Source organism: Wickerhamiella sorbophila, assembly GCF_002251995.1.
Source record: "Wickerhamiella sorbophila strain DS02 chromosome Unknown contig1, whole genome shotgun sequence".
NCBI classification, from domain to species: domain Eukaryota; kingdom Fungi; phylum Ascomycota; class Dipodascomycetes; order Dipodascales; family Trichomonascaceae; genus Wickerhamiella; species Wickerhamiella sorbophila.
The window spans coordinates 1,616,321-1,629,362 of NW_020193984.1; the positions used below are offsets into that span (position 1 = coordinate 1,616,321).

At 50.9% G+C, this 13,042-nt stretch overlaps 9 protein-coding genes across 9 annotated transcripts; 4 read left to right on the top strand and 5 right to left on the bottom strand.

Moving 5' to 3' along the window:
- Positions 1-360: 360 nt before the first annotated feature.
- B9G98_00981 (putative 3-hydroxybutyryl-CoA dehydrogenase) lies at positions 361-1,254 on the top strand (the record flags this gene model as incomplete). Its single annotated transcript, XM_024807539.1, has 1 exon — positions 361-1,254. The coding sequence occupies one exon, from the start codon at positions 361-363 to the stop codon at positions 1,252-1,254; it is 894 nt and encodes a 297-aa protein (XP_024663307.1).
- Positions 1,255-1,322: 68 nt separating this feature from the next.
- On the bottom strand, positions 1,323-2,510 carry B9G98_00982 (Cell division control protein 11; the record flags this gene model as incomplete). The annotated part of the gene is made up of 1 exon (XM_024807540.1): positions 1,323-2,510. The coding sequence occupies one exon, from the start codon at positions 2,508-2,510 to the stop codon at positions 1,323-1,325; it is 1,188 nt and encodes a 395-aa protein (XP_024663308.1).
- A 120-nt stretch (positions 2,511-2,630) lies between these two features.
- B9G98_00983 (Sporulation protein RMD8) lies at positions 2,631-4,154 on the top strand (the record flags this gene model as incomplete). Its single annotated transcript, XM_024807541.1, has 1 exon — positions 2,631-4,154. The coding sequence occupies one exon, from the start codon at positions 2,631-2,633 to the stop codon at positions 4,152-4,154; it is 1,524 nt and encodes a 507-aa protein (XP_024663309.1).
- A 12-nt stretch (positions 4,155-4,166) lies between these two features.
- B9G98_00984 (N-glycosylation protein eos1) lies at positions 4,167-4,754 on the bottom strand (the record flags this gene model as incomplete). The annotated part of the gene is made up of 1 exon (XM_024807542.1): positions 4,167-4,754. One exon carries the CDS (start codon positions 4,752-4,754, stop codon positions 4,167-4,169), a length of 588 nt encoding a protein of 195 aa, XP_024663310.1.
- A 109-nt stretch (positions 4,755-4,863) lies between these two features.
- On the bottom strand, positions 4,864-6,975 carry B9G98_00985 (Glutamate--tRNA ligase, cytoplasmic; the record flags this gene model as incomplete). Its single annotated transcript, XM_024807543.1, has 1 exon — positions 4,864-6,975. The coding sequence occupies one exon, from the start codon at positions 6,973-6,975 to the stop codon at positions 4,864-4,866; it is 2,112 nt and encodes a 703-aa protein (XP_024663311.1).
- Positions 6,976-7,111: 136 nt separating this feature from the next.
- Positions 7,112-7,792, top strand: B9G98_00986 (Peptidylprolyl isomerase cyp7; the record flags this gene model as incomplete). The annotated part of the gene is made up of 1 exon (XM_024807544.1): positions 7,112-7,792. The coding sequence occupies one exon, from the start codon at positions 7,112-7,114 to the stop codon at positions 7,790-7,792; it is 681 nt and encodes a 226-aa protein (XP_024663312.1).
- Positions 7,793-7,800: 8 nt separating this feature from the next.
- B9G98_00987 (SRSF protein kinase 3) lies at positions 7,801-9,759 on the bottom strand (the record flags this gene model as incomplete). Its single annotated transcript, XM_024807545.1, has 1 exon — positions 7,801-9,759. The coding sequence occupies one exon, from the start codon at positions 9,757-9,759 to the stop codon at positions 7,801-7,803; it is 1,959 nt and encodes a 652-aa protein (XP_024663313.1).
- A 1,165-nt stretch (positions 9,760-10,924) lies between these two features.
- Positions 10,925-11,698, top strand: B9G98_00988 (26S proteasome regulatory subunit RPN12; the record flags this gene model as incomplete). The annotated part of the gene is made up of 1 exon (XM_024807546.1): positions 10,925-11,698. The coding sequence occupies one exon, from the start codon at positions 10,925-10,927 to the stop codon at positions 11,696-11,698; it is 774 nt and encodes a 257-aa protein (XP_024663314.1).
- Positions 11,695-12,951, bottom strand: B9G98_00989 (hypothetical protein; the record flags this gene model as incomplete). Its single annotated transcript, XM_024807547.1, has 1 exon — positions 11,695-12,951. The coding sequence occupies one exon, from the start codon at positions 12,949-12,951 to the stop codon at positions 11,695-11,697; it is 1,257 nt and encodes a 418-aa protein (XP_024663315.1).
- Positions 12,952-13,042: the final 91 nt, after the last annotated feature.

Here is a 13,042-nt window from a genome sequence, read left to right on the forward strand (position 1 = left end):
GAAGTGGCAAGACAGAGGCTTGGGAGGGCTAGGGCCATGATGATTTAAACTGGTGCAGTGGCTGCAATAATTTGGATAGTTTGAAATTTAGGGACTGAATTAGCTTGAAGTACGGTGATTTAAATGTGAGCAAGCAGGCTCGGGGGCCTCCTTTTTGCAGGACACCCCTAAGCTGAAGAAGCCGCTGGCCGGACCCAGGCAAACTATCCAAAGCACCTAAAACAGACACTTCAAACAACTACCTTTCCGATTGATAGATTATTTTTCAAACTTGTTGTATATTGTCTCCACCTTCCTTTTCCGAGGAGGTATTATATAAAGCTGCGGGGTGCGTATTTTGATTCGTCCCATTTCTCAATCATGTACTTGCGTCGATTGTACTCTACAGGTCTCCCCAAGTCTTTGACGGTCATTGGTGCTGGTCAGATGGGCGTTGGCATTGCCTATGTTGCGGCTGCCAACGCCAAAGTTCCCGTCACTTTGATCGACAACAGCACCCAGTCCTTGGACCGCGGCTCTGCGTTTGTCGACAAGCTGCTGGCGAAAAACGTCTCGAAAAAAAAGTTGACCGAAGAGGACGCCAAGGCGATCAAGGGCCGTATCTCTTTGTCTCAGGATGTTGAGGGTGTTGTTGGCCAGACCGATATTGTCATTGAGGCCGTTCCGGAAATTCTCGATCTCAAGCTCAAGATTTTCGAGAATCTGGCTAAAATTGCTCCCCAAAACACAATTCTCGGCACAAACACATCCTCGATCTCTATCAGCAAGATTGCTGCCGCTGCCAAAGGTGCCGAGGACCGGGTTATTGGTATCCACTTTATGAACCCTGTTCCCGTCCAACCCGGTGTGGAGATCATTCGCGGTTTGCAGACCTCCGACGCTACTCTTGCTACTACCAATGCATTTGTCCAGTCCTTGAACAAGATCACCAGCACTTCCAATGACGTCCCGGGCTTCCTTGCTAACCGTATTCTTATGCCCTACATCAACGAGGCAATCATTGCCTATGAGACCGGTGTTGGCCAACCTGAGGATATCGACAGCATTATGAAGAACGGCTGCGCCATGCCCATGGGTCCGCTTGCCCTTGCTGACTTTATCGGCCTTGACACTTGTCTTGCCATCATGAAGGTTCTGCACAACGACCTCGGCGACTCCAAGTACCGCCCCTCCGTGCTGTTGGCCAAGATGGTCGATGCTGGATACTATGGCGTCAAGTCCGGCCGTGGTTTCTACGATTATTCCAAGAAATAGATAAACAATACGGATTAGTCTGCTCTTACAATTGTGTTGTTTTCGGTTGTTTGTGTTACATTACGCAGTCAAAACTTGGGCATATCCGATAAGGCCGGAGAGTTGATCGACTCGGCCTCACGACGCAATCTCTCTTCGAGTTCCCGTAGTTCTTGCTCACGCCTCTGAAGTTCGCTGCGTCGCTGCTCAAGCTCGGTTTGCAACGACATTTCGTGCTTTTGTAGCCGCTCTTCCTCCAGACGTAGCTGTTCTTCGCGGGCAAGATAACTCGGACTCGACGCGTCGGTAGGCGGCAAAGCAGGCAGATTAAGTCCACTGCCGTTGGCATCGTCGCCCTGGTTCTGGACAGACAAACGCTGCGTACGATAGGACTCGTACAGTACGTCATATGTGCTCTCCTTCAAGTCGTTCATGTGAGAATAAAGCAGCAAATCACGCAACAGCGCAAGGTCACTGTTGTTAGGATCCTCGACGTTAACGCTACCCCACGGGTACTGGCGAATGAGGACGGGCCGGCCGTCTTCACCGGGAACAAAAGAGTTTGTGCCAATGACCGAGAAAGGAACCGACTCTTGCACGTTAAGCAGCGCATCGTAAGACGCGTTCGGATCGGCTCCATCTTCTTCCTCTTCCTCGTCAAGGCTTGTGAACTGGTAGATTGGGATGGAGTATCTGGCAATGTCCTCACGAACAAGTCGTTTATTCAAAAGGATTTCACCTCTGGTCAGCGTGTCAGCCTTCGCCAGCACGGGAATCACGTTAACCCGAGACCCAACCATTCGCATAAACTCTACGTCCAACTCGCGAAGACCGTGACCAGTGGGCTCAATCATATAGACTAAGGTGTGTAGCCTGTGGTCAATAAAACGGGGATTACGCTTGATGCGGGACTCCTCAGCAAGCACGTCATCAAACTGCTGTTCAATGAACTCCAGGGCCTCTCGCAAAGCTCCCGAACTGTCCTTACTCTCACCGAGACCGCTGGTCTCAATAAAGCTCAAAGTGATATTACCCACGTCCGGATCGTTCAACTCCTCAGTATAGGTTCTGAGGCGAATGGGCCTGTCCCGGTGCGCGTTATTAGGGTCATCATCAAGCCAGTCGGTCGTGCTGGCAATCTCGCGTCCACAAAGGGTGTTGATCAGGGTGGTTTTTCCACACCCACCGCTGCCTGCAACCATCACATTGAAGCGCACATTCCGCTTTTGGTTGCGCTTCTGTCGAAGCACTGACGCTGAAGGTAGCCGCCGGTGCATGTTCAAATATTATCTCTCGACCTAAACGTACGGGTGGTTGAGGGTGTCGCGTCGTTTTACCTAAGCACAAGATCCCTTTATGACTGGGGGCTTCTTGCCGCCTGGGTGTGTAATCCGTCCATGGATCGCAACACCCCAACCTCGAAGCGGAGTCCGTCTATTCTAGTCACGGATGCGCGAAACAATCCGCCTGGGAGGTCTGCGCCATTTGTGCGAAAGCTGGGCAACGTCTCTGTCGACAGAGTTCTTTCGGGCACCAGCGAGGTTCCGTCAGCGCTAGCCCGGCGGTTGGGCCCCAAACTGAGAGTGCCGACGATGAACCAGCCAATGCCCACGCGGACGTCTAAAATGTCGCAGCGACTGGTTTTAATTCCCGAGGAGGAGTACAGAGACGAGAAGGCGGACGGCTCCGATCCCACTTTGGGGCACAGAGTGGGTCTTACGTCTGCAGAACAATTGTCCCGCGAGGAGCGGGCTGGCCAGTACCCGCGGGTAACGTCTTACTTGGTGGCAGATTTATTTAAGCTGAAAGAAACCGCTGATTATTTGCGAAGAAACCATTCGGCTCGCATTCGAATGTATGACGAGGCGTTGTTTGTTGATTATTTGCTACCGCTTTTGCCAGGGAACGGCGTTCTGGCACGTGTCCAAAGTTCGCTGGGTGACAATCGCACAATGGAACGATTGATCGATATAAGTGAGCAGGGTGACCACCATTATGAGTACTTTAGCGAACTGGAGTCCAATCAGCCCGCCGGCCATTCGGGAGAACAAAATGACGACTTCGACCCCAGTGAACCACAAGACTTTAGCCCCCGAGGCAAATCACCGCCTAGCTTTGGCCGCCAATCACACCACCGTAAAGATACCGAACAGAGTGAGCAAATCAGAAAACAGCAAGAAGAGTCCAAGGTTTCGAGGTATCTTACCCACGCGGCCATGTTTGTTTTGAACTACGGGGTCGTAGTATTTTGGAATTTCACCGAATCTCAAGAAAAAGCCATCCTCGCTGATCTTATTCTGCAGAGCCGTGCCCTAGCTGTAAGACCAATGGATGTGGACGACGTTGAAACGGAAGAGTTCCATTTCACATACGCTGTCAAAGAATCACGCCCGCGAATATTCAACGACATGATCACCCTCACAAACAATAGCCATATGATCAAGCTGGCAATGACCCATGCTATTGCTCAGTCCACCAAGCTAAGTGGATTTGAAGAGCGAATGCAAGCTAAAATGCGGGATGTCAAGGCGGTTCCAAAAACACTGGCGCTCACCGGCGAACTGGGCATTAAACGTGAACAAGTTTTGCGAATCTACGGCACGCTATTCAAATTGCGGGTTGACGTCAATTTGAGCTCTAATGTGCTTGACACACCGGACATTTTCTGGGAGAGCGAGCCGTCGCTGGCCCCTGTGTACGCAGCCCTCCGCGAGTACCTGGAAATTGACCCCCGGATCCTGGTGCTGAATGAGCGATGTAGCGTGTTCTTAGAGATGACGCAAATCCTTGCCGACTCGGTTGCTGAATTCAACATGGACCGAATCACGGTGATTATTATTGTGCTTATTATTCTTTCAATTCTCGTGTCTCTCACCGAGATCGCAGTGCGATATTTACTTCTACGAAGGTATCATAAATAGGGGGAATGCATTTCACACTTTATTTAATTGATATTGTAGCATCATCACTGTCCTTATCATGCCAATCATCGTGAAAAAGGATGCCAGTCCAATAGGAATCACCGCATAGACCGCGGTGTGGAACAGGTTTAACGTGCGCTCCTTGGTGTTTGCCGCCATATTAGACGCAATAAAGCTCTGCAGAATATATGACACAGTGAGCACACAGGTGATAAACACCCAAATCTGCAGGGCCTGGATGTCGCTGGTGCCGAAGCGGGAAAACGACTGAATAAACAAGTAGTTCAGTAAAACACAGGACACCATGCGGACAGTCGCGGCAATTTGGGAGTATGTAACGATCCAGCGCACAATCAACCCATCTAAACTCAAATATGCCATGTAGCCGCTCGCCATGCACCAAACCGCCGGGTAGAGAGCTGACGTTCGACACGGTGCGAGGTTGTGCTGCTGAAAACAAGGTTCCGCCAGCAATAAATACTCGGCTACGGTCAGGCAATACGGGAGAAGCGACAGAACCTTGCTGGCTACCAGTAACCAGTACATATGGCCGCGAATAAGTCGACGCCCAAGAGCGATAGGATCTGGCTTTCGAGGCATTGTCAGCAAACCAACTCGGCTCTCCGCAGAATGGCACATGAACGGTTGTGCTGGCAAACCACCGGCTACACGGGGGGGAGATTTCTTGGTTAAATTATGTCTATCTTATCTAGTTCTTTTTAGCGCCATATTTGGAAACAACCTTTCCGTCAGGAACATTGAATAAGACAGCCTTCTTTCCGTCAAAGGCCTTGTCGATGCGGAAGTAGCCCTTGCGCTCGAATTGGATAACATCGCCCTCCTTGAGATCGCGAACATTAAGATCTGCAACCGACTGGGAAGTGAAGATAGTCTCGGGGGTCAGGTAATCCTCGAAGTTCTCGCCCTCCTCGATCTTGTCCTTGGTGATAAGATGGTCGAAAGTGACAATCTCGACAGGGGTGAGCTCGTCAGTGTTGGCCAGCCACGTGAGCTTCTTCTCGGTCTTGCGGAAGTCACCCTCGAGATGCAGCTTGGCGGCAATCTCAGTGACCTTGCCGTCCTTCCTCACAAGCTTGGTGACAATGGCGTTACCCCAGTCCATAAGAGTGAACTCCTCGCCCTCAGAGAGCGTATCTGCGTCATCTTGCTCGATCAAAAGCTTGCAGGATAAAAGCATGGTCTTGTCACCGAGATCAGCGTTCTTTTTGTGCTTGGGACGAGTCTCGCGGACCACGTCGGCCGGGCCATCCTCCAGGGTCAACTCGATGCCGTTTTCAATGGCCGTGTAGCGAGGAGAAATAGGATCAATGACCTTCTTGTTGATTGCCCAAATTAGAGACCAGTCCAGATTAAGAATGTTCTTGGACGGACCCTGAGCAATAATGAAGTTGCGCAGACCCTCAACGCTCATGCCCCGGCGACGGACACCACGAACGGTAGGGAAACGAGGATCGTCCCAGCCAGCGACGCGGCCCTGGTCAACAAACCATTGTAACTTGCGCTTAGAGAGCAGTGTGCGAACAAAGTTGACTCGGCTAAAGTCCCAAACGTGCACCCGGCGAAGTTTGAGAGCCTTGAGCATCCACTCGTACTGTGTGTTGCGATCGCGGTACTCAATGGTACGCAGCGCATGCGTAACACCCTCGATACTATCAACCACGGGACAGCAGAAATCGTAGGTGGGGTAGATCTTCCACTTGTCACCGGTGCGGTGGTGCGGGGTTAAGTTACAGCGGTAAACGACAGGATCACGCAGGGTCTTGTTGTTGGCATCGACTGAGATCTTGGCACGCAAGCAGTGTTTGAGACCAATCTCGGTACCTTTCTTCATCTCCTCCTCAAAGATCTGCAGGTTCTCCTCGACAGTGCGGTTACGACGCACCGAGGCGATCCCGTCCATACGCTCCTCACGCATCTTTTCTTGAGGAGTGTCATCAGCATATGCATTACCGTCCTTGATCATCTGCACAGCAATGTCGTACATCTCCTGAAAGTAGTCTGAAGAGTGCGTGATCCGATCGCCCTTGATACCAAGCAGCTCCAGGTCCTTAAGGATGGCATTGGTATACTCGACCTTCTCCTTCGACGGGTTAGTGTCATCGAAACGAATAATAAGTTTGCCATGGTACATCTCGGCGAAATATTGGTTTAAAACAGCCGCCTTGGCGTGGCCAATGTGCAAGTACCCACTAGGCTCGGGAGGGAAACGGGTGACGACCTGGCCGTCAATTGCGTCCTTGAGATCGATATCGAAGGAGGCTTTGGACTCTTTCTTTTGGCCGACCTTGGCCTGTTTACGCAGGTCCTGGACACTGTTGAGGAAGTCCTGAACAGCACCGCCAAACTTGACGTTTTGGTCGAGGTGGTTGTACCAGCGAGTGATATTGACATAAGTGCCAGATTTGACGGCCGCACCAAGAACACCGTTAGCTCGCAAAACACCCCAAATCAGGACATCGTTAACGCCGGCCGAATAGCCTGAAAGGTAGGAGCGGAAGTTAAGGAAGTCATTGAGCTGCTCGAGCTGGGGGGCAATGTCCTTGAAGTTCTTGCTGGAAAACAAACCGAACGCCAAATCAAACCACTTGGAGTCGTACTTGAGGTTGGCAGGATGTGCGGCAGCCAGGGCCTCGACAATCTTGTCTGTGCCCTTGACTGAATCAAGAGTAGCCGGCACGCCGTCGACGTCCGCAGCATCGACAATAGCAACATCTACATCGGCTCCAGCAATCTGGGCCGCAATAAGTGCAGGGTAAGCCACAAGTGGTGCTTTTGAAGCAACAGTTAACTTTTGAGGCATGACTGAATCAAGTTGGAAGATTCTGATTTTTCAGGGTAAGTTCAATAAGGCTCCCAAAGATGACGTTGACGTCGGGTTTAGGTAATCGGCACGAAAAGGAAGCATCGTGAAGGATCGAGAGGCCGCCGGGAGGAAAATGTCGGAACCCACGCCTAGCGCGCGAGTAGCTTTGATCACGACACTTGGCAACATTGAAATTGAGGTCTGGGCCAAGGAGATGCCGCTGGCGGCTCGGAATTTCATCACCCAGTGCCATGCGGGGGTGTACGACGGAGCCTATTTCCACCGCATTGCGTCCACGTTTGTTCAGGCGGGCCCTGAGAACGTCGAGACTATTTATGGCAAGCCTTTTGAGCTGGAAACCAACGGGCGGATTAGGATGAATCGCCGAGGCATTGTGGGCTGTGCCGGCACCGCCGCCGGACAAACGTCGCAGCTGATCTTCACTACTTGTCCGGCCCCGGAATTAGCTGCACAGTGCACGGCGTTTGGTCGGCTAGTGGGCGACTCTGTCTACGTGCTAGCGGCCATAAACGATGCCGAAAAGGACGGGGAAGCACCCGTGCATCCCGTGCGCATAGACCGGGCAGACGTCCAAGTGCCATTTTTCGAACTGGCCGCGACTGAGCAGCCCAAACCACAGGTCTCCACTCGCCCCAAACGCCAAATTCGCGTTTTTGACGACGAGGACGCTCCGCCTCTGGTGCTGAAGAAAAACCCCCGGCTTGGTTCTGCGCCGTCGCCCGCCCTCGAAGCTGTGAAGCGATTCGAAGCCCAGCTGGACGAGTTTGTAGCGAAAAATAAATTACGCGGATAAATAACAATCTATGTACTGACGTGAGACACCTCAGACGTCCAGCCAGGAATGGATTCCGGGCCGGCTTGGTGGTCAAGCTTAATATTTTCGAGTCCCAACGCTCCCGAAAGCCAGGGATCATTGGCTATAGTTCCAGCATCAATGCGATTACGAGGGTTTAAACAAAGCATGGGTAATAAGAAGTCACTCAACTGCTTTGCATCCCGTCCATCGAAATGGTACTTTTCAATAAGAACGTCATAAAGCCCCCATTCTCTAAGCTGATGAATGTTGCGCAGCTGGCCGTAACGATTAAACAGTTGGCTGGTGTTACGACCGGTGAGCAGCACCGAGATGGGGATTCGGCCAAGGAGCTCGATAATTTGGGCGATATGGTCATCGTCCTTTGTATAATACTGCCCATTCTGGGGCTCAAACAGGTAGTCGCCGGTGATAAGCTCAAATGTCAAGCATGCCATACTCCAAATATCTACGCTGGCCCCCCAAGTAGATCCCAAGAGAACCTCCGGCGCCCGGTATTGCCTCGTCTGGATATCATCTGTAAAGTGCCGGTCGACCCAGCAAGCGTTACCGAGATCAGCAATCTTCACGGTGATCAGGCAGGTCTCCTCATCACCCCATTCGTTTGAAAACTCGTGTGCAGGCTGCAGTCGATCAACGGTTGGTATGGAATCCGACTCGCGCTTCTGGGGTCCTGGGGTATCGGCTACTTCAGGAACCGTAGGCGACGGAGATCTGTTCAAGGACATGGACGACGCTGTGGCCACAGCCGTCAAGTTGTACGGTTTTTTGGTTTTAGGGGTGCTAGAGCTCGATGAGTAGCTGCTTTCTGTTGAGGGCATTTTGGTAGCAGGTTTCAAAACAAAATCAGACGCCCGTCTCAAATCACTGGAGCTATCTTCCGATTCCTCCTGCTCGTCTTGACTTCCATAGATGTACGGTAGCGAACGGGCACGATAGGGCAAAGGCTCGCTATACATGATGGAGCTCTTGCGTACGGCTCGGCGATTATCAGAGGGAACATGGTTGCTGTCAAGCTTGCTGGTAACTGGAGCAGTTTTGGGGCTAGACATGGGTGAGCTGACCGCACTGTCGAAAGATTCGGAAATTTCAGGTTTCGCAGACTCTGCGATTTCCAGGTCTCTCAATTGCTCCTCGACATCCTGGACTTGGATTAAAACGTTTTCCGGTTTGAGGTCGGTATGGATGATTCCGCATTTGCGGTGAAGATAGTCAAGACCTAGCAGAACCTGCTTGGTGATCTGCTTCACTAATTGGGGCGGGACCCCCTTGTGACTGTATCGTTTCACCAAACTCAGCAGGTTCTCGCCCAGAACCTCAAACACCATGCACACGTGTACGCCGTTTGGTCCATGATGTTGGAAGGAATCGTAGAGGCTAACGACAAAGCGGCGGCCCGGATGGCTAGGATCTGCTTCGTTTATGCGATTTAGAAGTCGAATTTCGTCGTCAGCCGTCTCTGTATAGTGTGGAGCAGCGCGGACGACTTTGAGAGCAACATGGCGCTTGTTATTATGGTGGTCTTTTGCTAACCAAACGGTGCTAAAGTGACCCCAGCCCAATTTTCGAACCACCTCATAGCGTCCGTTTTTGAATCTTTCTCCAATCTCGACCGGGTGATAGCCGCCTTGCGTGTAGTCTTCAATGTCTTCCTCGTCGTGGAAGTCGCTCTTGACACTCTCATTATCGGCCATTAACGAGCCATTCTCACTATCTGTTGTAGCAGGGGGTCCCATTTGTTGGGGCTCTGGTGTTTGGTCCAATTGATAGGATTTTAGATACGGCGACGTAGCTTGCGCTTGTTGCAGATCCTCTAAAGAATGGGGTTCCACTCCGGGTACAGCCGGCACTGGTAAAGTCGAGGGGTTCTCCCTATTTTGGCTTGAGGTTGCTCTCTTAGGCTGTCCAAATGGTGACATGCGAATGGTTTCGCTCATACCAACCATAGTCCTGAACGGGTAAATTTTCCAAACTATGCAGCAAGGTACCACACTAATGGCAAGGCAGCAAAAGCGTTAAGAGGGGAGACGCAGTTACTAAGCAACAACTAGTGTGCAGTATCTTTGCCCGCTAGGAAGGTACTGAGAGAGCCTTGAGCTGGGATTGAAGTTTACGTTCAAAAGCGATAAATTATCGAGCTAGGAGTAGTTGCTGGCTAGTGGAGCGAGTTTAAGGAATTTGGAGTTTTCGGGCACAACAGTTCTATGGTTCGCCTCGACATATGTAGCCTGCAGCTCTAATATGGGACTCGTACTATTTACAAATTTACCTGGACAATGATTTTTTTAGACATAATCAGCTTCACATTCTCGGAGTTGGGCATTTACTTCCGCACCTTCCTGCATGGCTAGGTGCCAACGTTATGCTACTAAGCCGGATTCATGCAGCGTTAACCAGTAATGTAGGGTCCAAATTGTGGGTTAAGGGATCCTTAGAATTGTTGCTATTGCCCACGAAAGCACACCTAAGCCTGACTTGAGCCAGATTCTCGGGCCTAGGTCACCAGTGTGCGTATGATAACGGTAGAGGCCCGGCTGATCGGAAGAACCTCTGCTAAGAGAAGTAAAAAGAAACCTATGCGCGCCCGGACGTTTTTGATATATGGGTTAGGGCAGACATCGAATGACATCTGGGGTAGGTAAAGTAAGCCCCATAGTTTTAGGTTTGCAGAGCAGTTTTATCGCCATGGCCTTTGTGTGAGGTGAGAACAATGGCAAAGTTTATGGGGCGCCCTGAGACCTCAACAAAAATGGTCCTTTGCCGATCGGTTTCCTAAAAAAACAACTACACGCAGCCAACGGCCAGTGAAGATCCCATGTTGCAGGCGCGCCTGCTCGCATACAAATTGGGTTTTTTCATTCAGGGCTCGAACGAATTCCGACTCAGAAAGTGGGTAATTTTTTTCCTCCTATTTTTGTCTTGTTCTATTAATAAATATGTTACTTTTTATACCTGACCGAAAAGTTTTTTTCTCGCTGAGTCGTCTGGCAACCCTCGCCTCGTGGGCCAGCTCACCCGTGGGGTGTTAAAGAGGTGTTGGCAAATCTCTTGAATGATGTGGATTACGCAAGCTCAGTGGAGGTTAGTTTAGAATTATCGACGTGAGTGGCAATGAGCTTGCAAACATTGTCTCGCGAGTTCGTGACTTTATTCCAACAAGAAAATTGCCGCGGCGCAGCTGGTCTGCTGCCAAAAATCAAGCTAGAGTATGCCAAAGAAGGGCTCATGGCGCCCTCGTCGGCGTTCAGTAAGGAGGACCTCATGGCCGCCCGTCAGCTCTTGGAGATGGGGGTTTTAGTAGAGATTCACGCTGGGGCAAGTGCCGCTGAAATTGATCGCTTGTTTGCCCAGCTTCGCCCGTTCTACGATCCAAAGTTGAAGCTGGCGGCTAGCGACAATGAGTCCAAGCTTATGGCGCTGCACCTGCTTCTGCTCTTGACCAACAATGAAATTGCCGAGTTCCATACCGAGCTGGAGACTTTGTCGAATGCTGAAAATGACAAGTACTTGCAGTACCCCGTCAAGCTAGAGCGGTGGCTCATGGAGGGCGCCTACGACAAGGCATGGCAGGCGGTGACCGAGAAATCGCAGTTCCCTGCTCCTGAATTTGCTATCTTGACGCAAGGACTACAGTCCACTATTAGAAACGAGATTGCTGCATCTTCTGAAAAGGCTTATTCTTCGCTGCCGTTCGCAAATGCTCGCCACCTCTTGTTTTTCACATCCGACGACGATCTAACCGAGTTTGCTCAAGCTCGTGACTGGACAGTTAGCAACGGACGAGTGAACTTTGCAAAAGTCGAAGAAGAAGAGCAGGTTGCATCTACAGAGGGTCTTATTAGCAGCATGCTGGCGTATGCTAGTCAGATTGAAACTATCATCTAAGTAGACGTAAGATTTTTACTTGGGCTTCTCGCAGCTTGGAAATTCGCCCTCACAGCCTCATTGTCGGGGCCCTCGGATTCTAGCTCGTCAATTTCAACCGGCACGACGCGGCTCAGTTGAGCCAGTGCCTTGGATCCTTTGACCCACAGCGGCATGGTTTGCGGTAAAGATGCTGGGGTTTGATGCAAAAGATCAGTGAGTGCGCCGGCAATTTTCTCGGCCGTGTCTTTGTGCTCTTCGACGTTGGCCAGGCTCGTAAGTCCCTGAGCAGCCCGAGACAATGCCAAGACCCGCTCGGGGCTGTAGTCGGCTTCTTCGTCAAACAGAAGATCAACGACTCTCTGGTCGTATTTAACAGCTAAAAGGTGGCCTGCCAGCTGCAGCAAAAGCTCACAATCCTCCTCGTCTTCGGAGAGGTACTCCACGACCTTGTAAATACCTTTTTCCCACAGCTCAGAGGCCAGCTTGCTGTCACGAGCAACATTGCGGAGGAAATAAGCGGCAAAATTCAAGTTCGCGTCTTCCTGACCATCGTCAGAGAACATTTGCAATATAGTGTCAATAGCGTTCGGCCAGTGGACCAACACAGAGTCCATAGCCTCGAGTTTCCCGGTAAGGTTTGCTAAAACCAGGGCAAATACAACGCTTGAAGTCAAGGGGATATTCTTGGCTGCCTCTAAACCAAAATTCTCGTTGCATGTAATTGCTGTGATGGCAGTAATGGCGGCATCTTGGTCAGGATAGCTCACGGCGATGGCAAAAACATCATCAAACTTCTTGATCAGCTCTTCATCCATGGCGAGCTTGGGATCAATCTCTAGCACTTCGAGCAATTGGCCATCAAGAACTAGCTGCCTGCTCAAGCTCAAAGGGAACTCGTTCAATTCCTGGAATAAAACACCAAGAAGATTCATACAGCCCGGACCCCGCTCTTCCGAAAGAGCAGCGACAAGGGGCTCCTCTTGAGAAGCAATATACTCAGCAGCCGTAGGATTTCCTACGCAGAGATTATAAAGAACCGTCAAGGGAAGCACGAAAGGAGTCAAAAGACTATTGACAAAGTCTTTGTGATCCAGGACGATTGCCTGATTCTCCGGAGAATTACGAACGGCATTTCCTAACAGTCTCATTTTCATATCATCACTCAATGTCTCCTCGCGGCACAGCTCCGCAATATACGGAGTGAACATCGCTCTGTCGGCAGTCCCTCTGCTCTTGTCGAGCAAGTCATCCCAGTCTGGACTGTCAGTCATCAAGTGTACAAGACGACGGCGGGGCGGTCCAACATTAAAGGCAGCCTGGTTCGGTAACACAAAAACTATGGAACCTATTTATCGGTATTTT